Here is a 13,268-nt window from a genome sequence, read left to right on the forward strand (position 1 = left end):
TTGTACTTACGTAAAATTAACAATTTTTCATGATACTTTTACAGACATACAGTTTATGTGTAATGTTGTGATAGGTAGAATTGGTAGACAAGGACCAAAAATATGGGACCAATGGGGAAACTGGTCTAGCTGTAGCGTTACTTGTGGTATAGGAAAGATAGCAAGGTGGAGGCATTGCATAGGTGGAAGTTGTGCAGCAGGTGAAAAGAAAGCACAATTAAAGACCTGTACACTTGCAGCATGCTAATACCCCTCTTAAATCTGTTTTTTGGCATTATAATAATAATGAAATTACATAAGGTACATAATAGTTGAATAATGGTAACTATTTCATTGTTATATATTTATTTTCTATCCCTTATATTTGTTTAAGGTATTAGAAAATAGATTCATCTGTAACAGTTTGTATACCAATCCTGAAAATAATTTAAATTAAATATAATAAAATATTCTTACTTCATACCTGAAATGTAAACAGAATTTACTTTATATCGCACATCCGCAGATATTAAACACTTCTCCTCTCCATATCCCCATGTATAAAATTAATCAATAAACATATATTGCACTTTTAAGGAGTAAAATGTATTGTTTATTCACTTGCAAAATAATCACTTGTTTTATAAATTGTTGGTGGTTCATACGTCGATAATTTATTCGATATTATAGGCTCCTGGGTTTTTTTCTAAAATACAATACAGTTAGGAAGCTTACTATGAAAATCGTAAATGTAAGTACAACTTACAAAGAAATATAATGGGTTTAACATTCCAAATAATCTATCAGAAACTCCTAACTCAGTTTCTGCACTGTCCACAGCAGTTTCTAACGTAGTTAGATTTACATTAGCCATTGCTATAACGTGTTCTAAAGCATCTATGCGTTTGCAAAGGTTTGAAACTTCTTGTTGCATGTTTTGCAGCTGTGGAACATGTTCGTCAATACATTGAGCATTTTCACATTGAACCTTTGAACACAAAACAATATATTCGTGACATGTTCAATAGAAATTTATATTTGATACAAGTAATTTCTAACCATTTCAATCAGTGACTGAAATTCTTCTAAGCGCATCATCACATCCTCGATGATATCATGGAAATTTTTCATCTAATGAAAAAACAATTGTGGTAAGTTAACAAATTAGTTTGCATACATTTTAAGACATCAACAGTATTCATTTGTATTCATAGGAGATTATATTAAAATGTATATAGTATTATTTAAAATTTTTAAACTGTCCATAGAGGTTATACAAAATATGATACTTGCTTGATTAGCTAAATCCAATTTTGCATAATTTGCATAATCTTTAGCCAAATCTTCGGCTAATGTAGTAGTATGCGAAGTCATTTCATTCGTTTTACGATTTATTCAAATAGTAAATTGTTCACATCATTCCCTTCGAAAATGATTCTACGTATCTTTAAACCGTTAAACGTCCAAGACACCATTTTCTTAATATTTTAATGAACGAGTCAAATATAAAAATTTAAAGTTAAAAATGAATATAAAACAAATATAAAATTTAAATTTAAAATTGATACATTTTTGAAAATTGTGATAAAATATTAAATATGTTCTATAACGTCAGTATGTAGTCTAAAATTATATATTTATTAAGTTTCCAAATAATTTTTTACAAATTCCATTTATAATGTATTCGGGAAGATAAATTTCAAAATGATAAGTTATTGATAAATACTTATTTCCATAACTATAATATCGTATAATATAATAAGTGTTCGTATAGTAGAAACATTGTTGTTATCGCTACATTACGAACAACAATGTGCGAATTAACATGCGTAAATAATAAAACTTATTAACATTGTTTCCTAATTTAACGAAAGTATATTATTTCAACAAAAACTTTAACTCTTTCCTTGCAGACGGTCAGTTTAATGAACTCGATTCCTTGCTTAATCCAGCTGTTATCTTTGTCTTCACATATGTTGCAGTCATCAAAAAATTTCCTTTTACTATTCCCAATCTGGAATTAATAAATGAATATTGAAATATTTCGAGTATTATATTATATGAATGACAATTTAGATAAGAAGGTATTTAAAATTTAAGTAAAATGCATATTTTTGGAAAGTAAAGAAAAAGTTTAATTACAGCATGTAAATATTATATAGAGTATATAGTTCATTGTAAAGATTGATACAGTTTAATAAATGAATCAGATAAACTTTTGAAAAAAATTGCACGATTTATATAGAATAGGTCAGTGAACTGTAATGTGCATCGACTTTACATAATAACTTTGCGTAATAGAGCCTTATGGGAGACTTTTAGAAACATCGTTAGGGAACTACGAGTAACTACTTACGCGATCAGTGAAAGGTATAAGTGCAATTTATTATTTTGCCTATCTAGTTATCTCGTTAAATGGTAAACCGTCGCATTAAATTCGAATTGTTCGTATTTTTATATCTTCTTCTCATTCTCCTCCAAAAAGTTCTCTAATTTGGTAATAATCGATAAAGTACTACGTGTTTAATATTTATTGACGTTCAGTTTCTTTCGAATTGATATTTGCAATTTTTATAAATAATTTATATGTGGCAATAAGACTATTATCCTAGTAATTGCTTCTGAAACTTGTATACTATCATCGATTATTATGTATTCGCATGTACTGTGTAATAACTACTTTCATGACTCTCATGAAAGCCATTAATAACTGAATGTTCACGTCAAATTCGTTGAGTGAGTTACACTTGCAGGAGAATATCAGTTTTTGCGTGCAACAAGTGTCTGAGAAATTCGCAGAGCGAATTACTACACGTTCAAATCGTCGTAAAGAGGAAACACAATGACATTTTCATGAGATGCACATTTATCAATTTAATGTTAAAATACATTCAGAAAAACCTTATTCAAAATAATGACCTTTCTAGAATTCGAAGTAGTGGAATTATCTACGCAGAATGATTTAAAAATATAAGTAGACAACATGAGTAGAAAATATCTTTATTCAAATTGTTTTCTATTTTCAATTGTTTTCTACAGTAAACAGTATTAGGTTAATAAAGTTCTTATAATTCGAATAATTATATTAATTTATTTTCTCTACGCGTTCTTAATTAAAGGAGAAAAAGTTAAATCGAAGGTTTTTATGCACATGTACATAGTACAATCGTAACTGATTTATAAGAAACAATTTCGACATTTACGTTATATATTCTTTAATAAACGTCTGATGGATAATACTAGGTTATATATTAATAAATTGTACAAAAAAAAAAAAAAAACAATTTAAACGAACGTAAATGAAGTTGACCAATATGATATGCATTAATAAATTAATTTAGTTGTTGACTGTAACAGATAATTACACGTTACCATTTCACTAAGAAGTCTCGATTACCTGTATTATTCTTGTATATGTAACACTTGGTGTAATGCTTTATAAAGTTCTAAGTTCTATTCACATGAGACATTTTGTGTGGCAGTTGTAATCACTGAGTCGATCGACGCTCACAACATGATACCTATATATGTATCGGGATGTATTTTTACGATTCCAACGAAAAATTTCCAATTTAAAGAGGAAAATCAATAAGAACCGGTTCAAGTATTTCAACAGCGCAAGCATATTACAAAACCCGCGAAAATGAAGAAACGTAAAAAGCAAGAAAGTGGAAAAATACATCATTCAATCTACATGTCAATTTACAACTGCTTCTTTTCTAAGGGTTGAAAATGAGCTGCCTCATTAATATTCCTTGAATTTCAACATAAAAAAATTCATTAAATAATTGCTGCATATTACATGAAATGGAATACGAATTCTAAACTAAACTACTCGAAATAGAATGAAGAATTCTGACAACTGATAGGCTTAAACAAAATCTATGGCTATACATGTCTGTTTACATGCATTTCATTGCGAGATCTGTGAAATTTGACAGAAACATTCAATATGCGCAATAAAATACCCGTGGAAGAATGGAAAAATGGTATCGCTCTGAATCGAATCGAATTAATGAATAAATTAATGGTGAGGAATGTTTGCCTTTCGAATCCTCGGTTACGGAAACTTTTAGCCGAGATACAATTAACGAAGAGAAGGAAAGCAAATCATTGTATGTAATCATTCTATCTAAAAAAAGAAAAAAAAAAGAAAAAGAAAAATCATACAAAACGAGAGAAAAGACGTAAATCGTCCAACTGGAGGATCAGGTGGGGAGGCATCGCAAGCCCAGCTACAACTCTCTGGACGAACTACGTTAGAGCTCAGTGAGTTCGAACGTGTGGTTCGTGACTCTTTCTCCTAGTCGCCTAGTCGGAGCGGATCGCGTTCACGCTGTACGTGCAGCTATACATACTACCGGCTCTCTCCCTGCTGATACCTTACAGGATTTTCTTTCACCTGACCTACGGATATCGTCAGGTAAGCACGTTTTTACCGAATAACCTTTTTTATATTTCTTATCTTATTTAGGTATCAAATATTATAGATAGAATATTTATTTCACTTTCCAATTCAAGTGACAATTAATTAATTTTGCATAGTTTTGGAAAAATCAACTATTGACTTCGAACATCGATCCCACTCAGCCTCGGAAGCATTTCATTTATTAAACCGTTCTTCTTATTAAGGTATACCTATATCGATGAATGTCTAGCACAATGAATGAGGGTAACTTAAACAATGTACCGATCAAGTAACTGCTGCTTCGGTCATTTTCATTTCCGTTTGATATTATAGTTTTTGTCTTATACAAGTCTTATAATTTTACGCTTGGCATGGCTCCTATGACATCGTTTAACCATCGATGTTAATGGAGAGATTTGAATTTTACGATTCATTTGACAGCTTTCTCGACGCGATGTCGAATGTATACGTCATAGTGTAGTCACAAACTTGTCGAGAATTCATATTGTTATCCGATAAACAAATTAATAATGACGTAATAATAACTGGTTTATGCTCAAAGGTTCCCTCATTCTGTCGTGGACAAATGAAATGATCTTTTATTGATTTAATTGATTGAGGAAGTTCTGTCGATACAATTATTTCGTCAAATGCTAAACATTCTTTTATAGACACGATCATAATTCAAGCCTCTAAACGATCTTTTTGTGATGTATAGTCACACTGCAATGGTAAAATCAATTATTTACAATTTCCACTGTAATAGACTCTACTTGTGTTACATAAGGTTGACCAGTTTCATGAATACTTTCCATATTAGTCGATACCACACATTTAGGAAGGCGATGTACATATTTATCTCTACGCATCTTTGATAAATTCTTTGTCAGGTGTTCGACACGCATTGGCATGTTTCAAAATGTTATTACGTAATATATTCATGAATTCGATTTCCCCATGTTATAGGAGAATATTTTTATTTTCCGATTTTCCTATTATCAGTTCTTTGATGTTTATTTTTTAACGATTCTGTAATTATTTTTTGATACCAATTATAATATACATACGCATACATAATACCAGAAGCTGCGAGAATCTGAAATAGGTAAAAACAAATTAGAAAGCGAAAGGATTGTTCTAAGTGACCCAGCAATACAGAAAAAACTCGATTGGTCTAAACCGGTCATCACTTCTCTATTTAAAAAAAAAAAAAAAAAAAAAAAAAAAAAGTGACAGTAAAAGATATATAAATGACTATACTCTTTAAATTTTGAATTTAACAGTTTCTCGCGAGAAAGTTACATCACAAATGAGGTATCAAAACATGTAGTGAAATTGAAAAGACTTGAACGGAAAATGAAACGTTTTTGTTTTAAACGTATTTATTAATAGTAGCGAGCAGAAAGACCTAACAAGGAATTAGGTATTAGTAGAACTCGATCGTAAGCTCCTTTGCATCTCGAATGTGAAAAGGTTTTTATAGCACCGCTGATGAAACGTCGGAGGTAAGCGAAGCTTGTTTAGTCTTGCAACACGTGTTTTCGTGAAGCACGAGATCACTTGTGTTTTCACAGTCACACGTCTCACATGAGTTTTTGTACTCTTCCAATTAATTCCCTTATATAATTTGTTCTAAATGTTTTAACTGCTTTTTATGATCGATAAAAGTGAAATTATACAATGTCTCATGCCGCAATCATATTTTTTTTATGCAAATTATTTTTAGCACTATTTTTCAAAACGATATCGCTTACAATGTCTTTTCATACGTTTTTTAATCTCTAATATCAGACCATTGATTTAAAATTTTAATTCGCAACATTAACCAATTTTGGCACTTATGTACATAATCCTACGCAAATACTGAATCGATTTCTTTCGTTACTTTTACGGTGTTCAATACTTTGCAAAGAGAAACGATTGGAGTTTTCCTCAGAATCTTTCTCGGAAGTAAGAAAAAATTTTTCTTATGCACATTGCGACATACGTTTTCTTATTGATGTAAATATGTAACCATTTAGACAGGAATATTGCCTCGCAAAGTTTAAATTTCGCACAATTCACATTTCGCATGCGCCAACTTTGTACATAATGAAATCAGCGATTAAAATGTATTTGCAAAAGCCGTGACGTATCAACAAATAATTCGTCAGTCTACAATTTTGTATGATTTTTGTTCAAACATACGTATAATTTATGACATACATATTTACGAATGTAGCGTTTGCCAATAATCATTATAAAACGTAGTACAATATTTAATAAAAGTGCAACAGGAAATAATCACTAATCCTTTATACAAAAGGCTGCTTCGGAATTATAGGAAATAACTTTATTCATGGTAATCAAGAATTTGAATATCTGTTCATGAATTTGTTCTGTAAATCTCTTTGAATTGGCTGTGTTTCGATTTAAAATTTCCAACGAAAGGGAATTAATGGAGTAGTCGACTGTAATAGCAACGGATGATCTTGCTCGCGTAATTTATTGTGAGGCTGTATGAACACATTATTAATAGTATGCGGTTGTACTGTAAATGCTGATTCACGTTTCCCATCAACAATGCATTAATGAGTAACGAAACTGACAGAGCTGGTTGTCGTAAATACGAGAACGTCAAGGGAATTCGAGGCTACTTCGGCACGACGAAGTTTGCGAACAGCATAGTGCTAACTTTCGAAACGCATTGAAGTTTGTGAACGATGTTCCCCGAAGCGAATGGGAATATCTGAATAGAGTTAATTACAAATAAGGCACCAGTTTGTCACTTTTGAGAATTGAGTATTTCATTCAATTGATTTTTTTCAATTTTAACGTTTCTTATCCTTCAATCGCTTGATCCGATTGACGAAGGTATATATTTTCGGGAATGTGATTTTACAACGCTAACATCAAGGACGTTTGAGGAAACGATTGCCTCAGATCAAAGGCTAATCGAGTTTTGATCTTCCTTGGACTTTGTTCAGATAATGAAGAGTGAATAAATTTATTGATACTGCACATGAGCGAGCGAACACGGTTATGAAATATCTGTACTAGAAAGAAGCAAAAGGAAACATTGCAGAGTAAAAAGTAAGCTATAGTCGCTTCTATTTAAAAGCCGTTATTTAGAACAACGGTCAATAAAACAGGTCGATGTAAGAATTGAGGGGATATAAACGGAGAAAGTGAGAGACAGAAACATAAAGATTATCTGTTGTGTACCATAGGAATGGTAGGTACGCATTCTGTGTGAACTCATGGGATCAAAAAGATGCTCTTACGAGTACCCTTTTTTATCCAACTTGGCCTTACGCACGAAAGGTCCAGTGACGTGTACGTACATCAAAGTATACATGTATGTGTATTTGTACCTTTTCTGAATAATCATAATTCAAAATGCTTAAACGCATTTCTAAATCGTATTTCTAAAGAGTTTACGCAGCATTATTTATGACTACCTGAGTTGCAGATCAAGTAACAGTAGTGAATCACTGAACGCATATCGAAATGTGATGACATTTTTTGTTGCTATCGTATGCTTCGTGTGAAAGGGAATGCAGTTTCTCAATAAAATAATCGGCTTTTGCAACTGTTTCTCCTGTCATTTTGACACAGTTTGACATTTGCAAAAGTTACTTTTCGATATGTTCTACTACAAAGACAAATTGTTAATTAATGAATCTTATACTTTTTTTCGGGTATTGAATTTATATATGAAAATGACGCTAATCATGTATTCATCAACACAGCGATACTCTTATAAATTGGTTTACAGGCCAGTTTTTGCCATGTGTGCCTTTCGATCGCGTTGAATCAGCCTTTCACCGATTTTCTCTCGCACTGCAGTATTCTGCCTGGCAATAGTTTCAGAGTTAAAGTGTGTTACAAAATTGACAATATTAAGAATGGGTCGTGGAATTTTCCCTTGCCCAAGTCAGGACCGAATGGTAGGGAGAAAAAGTAAGGTCAGTGAAGGGAAAGAGGAAGATTCCATGATAATCAGATAGAGATGTTACGCGTGAGGAATATAATTCATAAATAAACTTAACGAGGTAGTAGATTTGACCTTGATAGTTTCGCAAGGACAAAATTATCAACTATTTTGGAATTTGTATCAAAATTATAAATAGTCCAAAGACTGAGTCTAGAGTGAAAAGGAGATTGACTTAAAGATAACGCACTGCTTAAACTCGTATATGTAATACGTCAGAAAATGAAAGTACGTATCAGGTTTTTCGTTTGTGGCCAATAAAGTTGCCAATTTAAATAGATTTAGGTAATAGCGATTTCTTACTTCAAACTACAAATATACCTATACATAATTGTTACCGCGCAAACAAATATTTTTGGTAATATTAATGGTTGCAGTTAGAAAGGTAAACTGGTTTTAACATGCTATGAACGTCTTCCTCATGAAACAATTTTCCTCTCATGAAAGAATGGTATATGTTTACAATTGCGTCTTTCAGATTTCCAAAATGAGTGAGTTAACGGAAATACAGGCTTTTTACAAGGGGAAAACTGTATTCGTAACTGGAGGAACCGGTTTCATGGGAAAAGTTCTCATTGAGAAATTGCTTTATGACTGTAACGATTTGAACAAGATTTATATTTTGATCAGACCAAAGAGGGGTCGATCTCCTGAAACTCGTGTTGACGAAATGTTTAAACTTCCTGTGAGTATAAATTTTTTATGGCATCTAATAACAATAATCATGTAACATGTGATACCTACTCTATTAAAAAATATGAAAAAAAGTATCTACTTGTAAACAAATGCTTAAAAAACAATCTAATTTTAATATTTATCTTATAATGTTAATATGTTTAAGTATTGAATATTTCTGAATTTTCTTATTAAGCACAAACCAGTTTGACGATATTAACACTAATCGAAGGAAAAAAATTAATAGAAACGAGTTGTTCTTCCACACAGATGTTCCAAAGAATAAGAAACCAGAAACCCCATGTCATGAGAAAAGTTATACCGTTAGTTGGGGATGTAGGCATGGACAAATTGGGATTAACTCCTGAGCAACAGGAAATATTATTCAATGAAACGGACATAGTATTTCATTGTGCAGCAACGCTTAGATTGGAGGGCAAGTTGAAGGACGCAATCGAAATGAACACGGTAGGGCAAAACAGATTTACATCTCTAGTTCCAACGCATACAGATGCGATTACATATTCGCATTTTTATGGGTAGAAACATGAGAGTTGTTTTTGCACTTGGATAATTCTTGCATACTTTGTTTTACTTAGTTAATATTCGAAAAATATAATGTGTCACTTTACGACTGAAAGTCAATATTTACATAGCGATTAAGGAGTATGAGTCGCGTTAGCTTATACACGTGCTCGTTCGACAAGCTATCAATTATATAATTGTTCATAAACGACTGTGCCTCTTAATCAAAGGTTGGAACCCAAAGGGTGATAGATCTCTGTAGGAAAATGACAAATCTGAAGTCATTGGTGCATCTGAGCACAGCCTTCTGTCACCCTGATCAAGGGGAACTCGGCGAAAGGGTGTACGATGCACCTGACGATCCTCAAGATGTTATGAGACTGATGCAGTGGCTAGATGAAAGTGCAATCGATCTAATCACACCTAAGTAATTCATATTTCTGTTGACTACTCTTTCTGGAATTTATGTTCGCAATTTATGTAACTTCCTCGTTTCTCATCAACTTGATGCGTATGCATTCTTCCGGATATAGGTTGCTGGATCTTCACCCGAATACATATACCTATTCAAAGCGGTTGGCGGAGAAACTAGTAGCCGATGAATATCCTAATTTACCTTGCAGCATCGTTAGGCCTTCGATCGGTAAATACATTTCAACTAAATTTAGAGTTGGATACTTGAAAACTCAAAGTAGGTACATAGAAATGAGCATTTGAACATAGCGATTCGAGTATGATTTTTTAAAACTGATACAGCGATTATTTATTGGCTATCTACTCTTTGATTTATTCGGTTTGAGCATGTAGAAAAATTTCTTATAAGCAGACGCTTGCTGAATGAGATCAAAACATTATCCGGTAGACTCTAGGGCAGAATCGAGAAGCCTAATGATTAAGAAACGAATGCAATGCCAATGTGTGCAGTAACTCCAGCATGGGAAGAACCGTTACCAGGATGGGTGGATAATCTAAACGGACCCGTAGGACTTATGGTCGGTGCAGGGAAAGGTGTAATAAGGTCGATGCACTGCAATGCTAACTATCACGCTGAAATAACACCTGTTGATCTAGCTATCAATGCCTTAATCGCGATTTCATATAGGACAGCCACTACAGACAAGTAAGTAATGCCTTTACTATTGTTTCAAAAATTTTAACTTATTCATTCGTTGAATGTAACGTTAACGTAATATTCTTTATTAGAACAAAAAATATACCGGTATATAATATTACCCAGAGCGGTATAATGCCCATTACTTGGGGAGAAGTATTAGAGAAGGGTAAAAAGATTGCTTACAAGTATCCCTTCGAAGGACAAGTTTGGTACCCAGACGGTGACATACGAAGCAGCAAATTTGTGCACAATTTATTTGTATTCTTCTTTCACATTATTCCGGCTTACCTCATCGATTTTATCATGTTGCTATTGCGGCAAAAGAGATTGTGAGACTGTCTTATGAACACCTTCCACCTGTCCTTTTACTGGAATCTTCGCTTTCGTAATAATCATTTTTTTTTCTAGCATGGTTCGTATTCAAAAGCGCATATCGGATGGGCTGGAAGTGTTACAATACTTTACAACAAGGGAATGGATTTTTCACAATACGAATTTGTTAATAATGTGGGGAGAAATGAGTCCTGAAGATAAACAAGTTTTCTCATTAGATTTTTTAAGAATCGATGATATGGAATATATGAAACGTTGCATTCTAGGCGCACGACAATATTGTATGAAAGAAAATCTGTCTACCTTGCCGAAAGCTCGTAGACATCAAGCAATGTATGTATATTATTGGAAATTACGTATGTTTAATAATAAATTTATACTTATCTGTGATACATATTTACAGAATGTACATTATTCACTTAATTGCCGTCTACTTATTCTACTTTGGTGTTCTGTACTTGATTTACAAGAATTTCGAGGTGGCAAGATACTGTTTGGATTACGTTACAGAACATATGAAATTTCTGCCAGTTGTAGGCGGAGCTGTTAAAAAGATCCATCAGTGAAGAAATAGGTAAGAATCCATCAGTTCGATATCAATTCTTAGCGCCTTGATGTCCTTGCGAAAAAGGAGGGAGACTATGCTTTGTAAGTAGGTGAAGGTGATTGGGTTAACAATAACTTTTTAGCTGAAATCAAGAACGACTTCTTCTTCCAAGGACATTAGTCTTTTTTTTGTTTTGTTTTGTATGTTTAATTGTATTAATGTAAGCTGGATGGAACATATTTTGTGTTTCGTAGACCAGAATATAAAAATCTGTGGCAACTCCTCAGAAACTTGTATTCGCTTGTGATTAATGTGGATTTCTATACTTGTTCATTTTTTCGTTCATAATTTAAAATTTCGTAATTTTCATCGTCCAGGGTTTTTTTTTTAATATGCGTGTAATATATCTACATCAACAAATATTGTACGATACTTATGAGAAATGAAAAATTTAAGACAATGATGTAGCTAATAAGTGGAAAAGTATGATAGGTAATTATTTATAGATATAAATCTCTTATGTTTTCCAGAACTATTTTTAATAGAATTAAAATTTATGAACAATGGACTCAAGTGAATCTTCCTAAAAATGAATGACCTATACAAGCTTTAATATGTTTAATTATTGATAATCATATGTAGGTACAGGCTTAGGAGGATTTGCTTCTTTAAGCTGCAATTATACGAATTTTATTTTTCGCGTGGTTTTCGTATTCATATACTGTTTATTATATAAGTTCATTTACGTTTTGTATATTTGTTTCATATTACATATTAATTAGGCATAAGATGGCAACAAGTTTCTTTTTTGTCTACTGTTTTATGTACGCATGTACATATTCTATTTTGTTGGAAATTTGTTATATGGTATAGATTTTATTATATCTGTACGTCTTAAGTGTAAATTACATGTACGGATCATGTATGTACAAGTACGTGAATGGTCATTAAAAATATAAAAAGTTATTTACTAAATAAAATGATAAACAGCCTTATCACGTTATTTCCCGCAAGAAGAACCTCCTTGTGAATTTATTCGTGTTCGCCTGAATATGGATTCGGAGTGAGATACCGAACGACATGAATGAAAAATGTCCATAATTTCCATTATTTTTACATTAACTCAGCATATCTCAGATATTCGAATCTCTTTCTCTTGTTTCGTATTTCAAAATTGTGTGTTACTTCTGTCTGTGTACGCACGCAATAAGATGGAACATGCACGAAAGAGTAATAAAAGGGTCTGACTACGGATACATAAACTGGAATAGATCTACTGTATCCTGTAAGGATATATGAACTTTATAACATTTTTTTAACAATTTTTCAATATTTTGTGTAATTTCCGGATTGAAAAAATACTAACAAAAATAAAATATTTCGTTGAAGAAAATAAACGAAATACTCGCTTCTTTCTAAAAGAATCTTTCGTCAAGGATTTACAGCAGAGGGCGGGGGGGGGGGGGGGGGGGGGGGGGGGGGGGCAGTCATCCCTGGGGAATGTATAGAACCCTAAACATCGAACATGATTATATCTGTGGGTGGATTCAAGACTAATAAGCCTAAAGAAGAGAGCAACAGTTGTTAGTTCCAAATTATGGGACACGATGGCGCTGAGAAATTTCAGACCTAAGTCCTATTTCATTATTGATCTACCCGCAACACATCCCAAGAACCTTCTCAAGAAACTTCACGAGTAAGATCCAAAATTAGT

General features: G+C 32.6%; 3 protein-coding genes across 5 annotated transcripts; 2 read left to right on the forward strand and 1 right to left on the reverse strand.

The window, feature by feature from the left end:
• The first annotated feature begins 55 nt into the window (after positions 1 to 55).
• LOC143177385 (properdin-like) lies at positions 56 to 247 on the forward strand. The gene has a single exon (XM_076375258.1). The coding sequence runs from the start codon at positions 56 to 58 to the stop codon at positions 245 to 247; it is 192 nt and encodes a 63-aa protein (XP_076231373.1).
• A 29-nt stretch (positions 248 to 276) lies between these two features.
• Positions 277 to 1,434, reverse strand: Blos4 (biogenesis of lysosome-related organelles complex 1 subunit 4). 2 transcript variants are annotated; one of them, XR_013001512.1, is made up of 5 exons: positions 1,273 to 1,434; positions 1,039 to 1,110; positions 746 to 967; positions 486 to 685; positions 277 to 416 (listed from the first exon to the last, which is right to left on the reverse strand). XR_013001512.1 is itself a non-coding variant. In XM_076374638.1 (4 exons), exons 1-4 carry the CDS (start codon positions 1,351 to 1,353, stop codon positions 593 to 595), a joined length of 468 nt encoding a protein of 155 aa, XP_076230753.1. In that variant the 5' UTR covers positions 1,354 to 1,434; the 3' UTR covers positions 435 to 592. The 2 variants fall into 2 exon arrangements, 1 of the variants encoding a protein (XP_076230753.1); XM_076374638.1 differs by lacking the exon at positions 277 to 416 and having other exon boundaries at positions 435 to 685.
• Positions 1,435 to 4,265: 2,831 nt separating this feature from the next.
• On the forward strand, positions 4,266 to 12,528 carry LOC143177019 (putative fatty acyl-CoA reductase CG5065). Of its 2 annotated transcripts, XM_076374748.1 has the most exons (10): positions 4,266 to 4,402; positions 8,839 to 9,045; positions 9,306 to 9,503; positions 9,791 to 9,987; positions 10,094 to 10,203; positions 10,485 to 10,680; positions 10,764 to 11,003; positions 11,083 to 11,340; positions 11,411 to 11,581; positions 11,809 to 12,528. In XM_076374748.1, the coding sequence occupies exons 2-9, from the start codon at positions 8,848 to 8,850 to the stop codon at positions 11,571 to 11,573; spliced, it is 1,560 nt and encodes a 519-aa protein (XP_076230863.1). In that variant the 5' UTR covers positions 4,266 to 4,402; positions 8,839 to 8,847; the 3' UTR covers positions 11,574 to 11,581; positions 11,809 to 12,528. The 2 variants fall into 2 exon arrangements, with proteins under 2 accessions (XP_076230863.1, XP_076230862.1); XM_076374747.1 differs by having other exon boundaries at positions 11,411 to 12,528.
• The last annotated feature ends 740 nt before the right edge of the window (positions 12,529 to 13,268 follow it).

The sequence above is a fragment of the Calliopsis andreniformis genome, chromosome 3 (assembly GCF_051401765.1).
Source record: "Calliopsis andreniformis isolate RMS-2024a chromosome 3, iyCalAndr_principal, whole genome shotgun sequence".
Classification (NCBI taxonomy): domain Eukaryota; kingdom Metazoa; phylum Arthropoda; class Insecta; order Hymenoptera; family Andrenidae; genus Calliopsis; species Calliopsis andreniformis.